This window comes from Plecotus auritus (genome assembly GCF_963455305.1).
Source record: "Plecotus auritus genome assembly, chromosome: 9".
NCBI lineage: Eukaryota > Metazoa > Chordata > Mammalia > Chiroptera > Vespertilionidae > Plecotus > Plecotus auritus.
In genome coordinates, this window is record NC_137783.1 from 4791176 (window position 1) to 4793675 (window position 2500).

Consider the following 2500-nt stretch of genomic DNA (forward strand, 5'->3'; position numbering starts at 1 on the left):
AGCTCACAGGTGGAAAGGGGCCTCGTGACACCGTGCGTTCCCGCCGAGCACGGAAAAGGTAGCGTCCAAAGGGCTTAGAGGGGGTCAAGGCGGGCTGGGATGCGAAACAGTCCTAATGCTAGGGCTTCCTTGCTCCGTGGGCGTTTTCCACGCGGCCCTGACAACCAGAGGTGGCTTCTGAAGGGAGAAGACAAAATGATATCAAAGGAGAGGGAGCATGATCAGCCTGACTTATCTTTAATGTCGTACATCAAAATGCAACGCCTGTGATGCGCGGCGTGCGCCTAAACAAGGCGGCGGCTTTCGTCTTGGCGGAATTTAAATGGAAAGTCCCCCTAGATATTAATGTGCGGACTTCATTTGTGAGCCTGCTAAGTCGGGGACTTATAACAAAAGCTTTGTAAACAAAAGATTAAACTGAATCGAGCTTTAGAAAATGAAAGGAAAACAAGAGCCGAGTAATCACAGATCAGACTGGGGCCGCGGCGATGGAGATCAGCGCCGGCTACTGGAGTGGAAAATGTTTAATTGAACTATTTCATTACGCGCAACTTTACGTCCCCCGTGCAGAATCCAAAATATTTGTACCCGAGAAGCCCTTCCCTCCCTCCCTCCCTCAAGAACGCGGTCCTGCGCCGGGGACACATCAAGGGGCCCGCACCCTCCGCGGCCTCTCAGCCGGGCCAGGCGCCTGTGGGGCGTCCAGAAGCCCCCATCCCGGAGCACCTGCCGCCCCCCAAATCCGAACCAGCCCGGTGGCGGCCCCACCGCCAGCGCGGCGCCCCCTGCCCTTGAACTCACCTTGGGTAACCTTTCGGGATCGCCCGGATGTCTCGGGATCACCTTCTGCAACCTCTGAAAACCGTAGTCTATGGTCGGCTCGTTCAGGGCTGTAACAGGACAGAGAGGCAGGCAGGTTAGTGGCTTTCACGCCACCCGTTACTCGCGTGTTGCACGCGCGCACACGGCTGTGTGGGTCTCCCTTGCTGATGCTCTGGGCGGCGAGCACCCCCGAAAGCTCCTTCTGTCTCAAGGAGTGGGTTTCCCCCCTTCCTGTAGCCCATAGAAGCAATGATTGTTTCTAATCTATACTCAGACTGCAGGGAAAGTCAAAGGGCGACTCCATATATTGTAGAAACGGCGGGGCCGTCAGGAAGTTGCCGGTCTCGGGGCCATGGACAGCCATCAGCACCGTCACGATCCCTGTCCGCGGCGTGCGGTGCTTCCACCCCGGCCAGGGATTTATGGGAAACTGGCAATTATGACATATGTCGGGCTATTGCTGGCTTCAGATTTATCCCTGTGGCCCGTTTTTGTCTAGCATATTGCCAGAGCACAAACCAGGCAGGGGGACCACTTACTCTTGCAAAGCTTTAATAATCTGCGAATGGCTGACTACCAGCTGATGTAGAGCGCCATCGTTCCGGCAGCCTCCCGAAAATTGCCGGCCACAAATAGTAATTAATCTTTTTATCCCTCAAATTGTAATTTTGACTATGAACTGTGCGCGGCCATAAATCAGCGGCCCGCGCGCCGCGTACAGTGCATGAATCACGGCCGGGACTCCGTCCGACGGCTCGCTCTGTGTTTAACAAGCTTTATAAGGAGTCATTGGGCTTTGTTATGGCTGTGCCTGACTCCCACCAGCTCGGAGCCCGCGGGCCCGGGGACGCGGGTTAAGATGGAAATACTTATTAGAGTACATTACTTCCCGATGTAGATAGCGTTTTCCGTGGAGTCACGCCAGGGGTGCGCGGCGCGACATAAATCACCGAGTTTTCCGAGACTAGCAGGACCGGCTGCCACCGACACGTCACGCGGCCCGCCATTTGGGCCATCGCTCGCTCGTCAGCATGTGATCTGACGGTTACCACCACCCCACGCGGCGGGTCTGGCAGCTGCACGCTGGGGGAACGAGGGGAGAGGCCGCCTCTGAAAAGTGCCCCCCGGAATAATTGGCCCCCCTCATCCTCCAGCGCTCGGGCTGCCGCGTGGACACCCACGGCGCGTCTGGTAAGCGACACCGGAAGCCGCGGCGGGCACTCGGTAAGTGGCCCGCACGTCGAGGCCGCGCGATGATTTGACATTCCATCATCCATCCCGGAGACGAAGGTTCGCCCAGGAATGTGAAGTGAGACGTGTTCTTGTTAATAAAGCATTGATCCGACGTATTGATTTCACATGACGTGGCTTTTGCTGCGACTTGGCCCTCCTTTCCCTTTGCAAACCGTACAGCGCTTCCCAAGGCCCCGGCATAGGTGACACGGCGAAACTCCTAACTCCCTGTGATGTAAATTCTATATGTGCAAAACCACTTCATAATCAAACCATTAATCATCAGAAGCTGTCAGCGGTGACTTGGGGGACAATTTGTCATGTCTCTGCCGGGCCGGGACACGGGCGTCGGGCGGGAGTGTGGCGCGGGCCGCCGGGTGGATGGGCCTCGGCCCTCGACTGGCCCCGACAGGATGAGATAAAGTATTGCGTTTCTTGATTAGGG

General features: G+C 56.6%; 1 protein-coding gene across 12 annotated transcripts in view; it reads right to left on the bottom strand.

Moving 5' to 3' along the window:
* Nucleotides 1-2500, bottom strand: part of EBF3 (EBF transcription factor 3) — a 125798-nt gene that overhangs the window by 10282 nt on the left and 113016 nt on the right. For all 12 annotated transcript variants that reach the window (XM_080642060.1, XM_080642061.1, XM_080642062.1 and 9 more), the window contains one exon: nt 802-890. In XM_080642060.1, coding sequence (XP_080498186.1) covers nt 802-890 — 89 coding nt within the window. The remainder of the gene's footprint in view (nt 1-801; nt 891-2500) is intronic.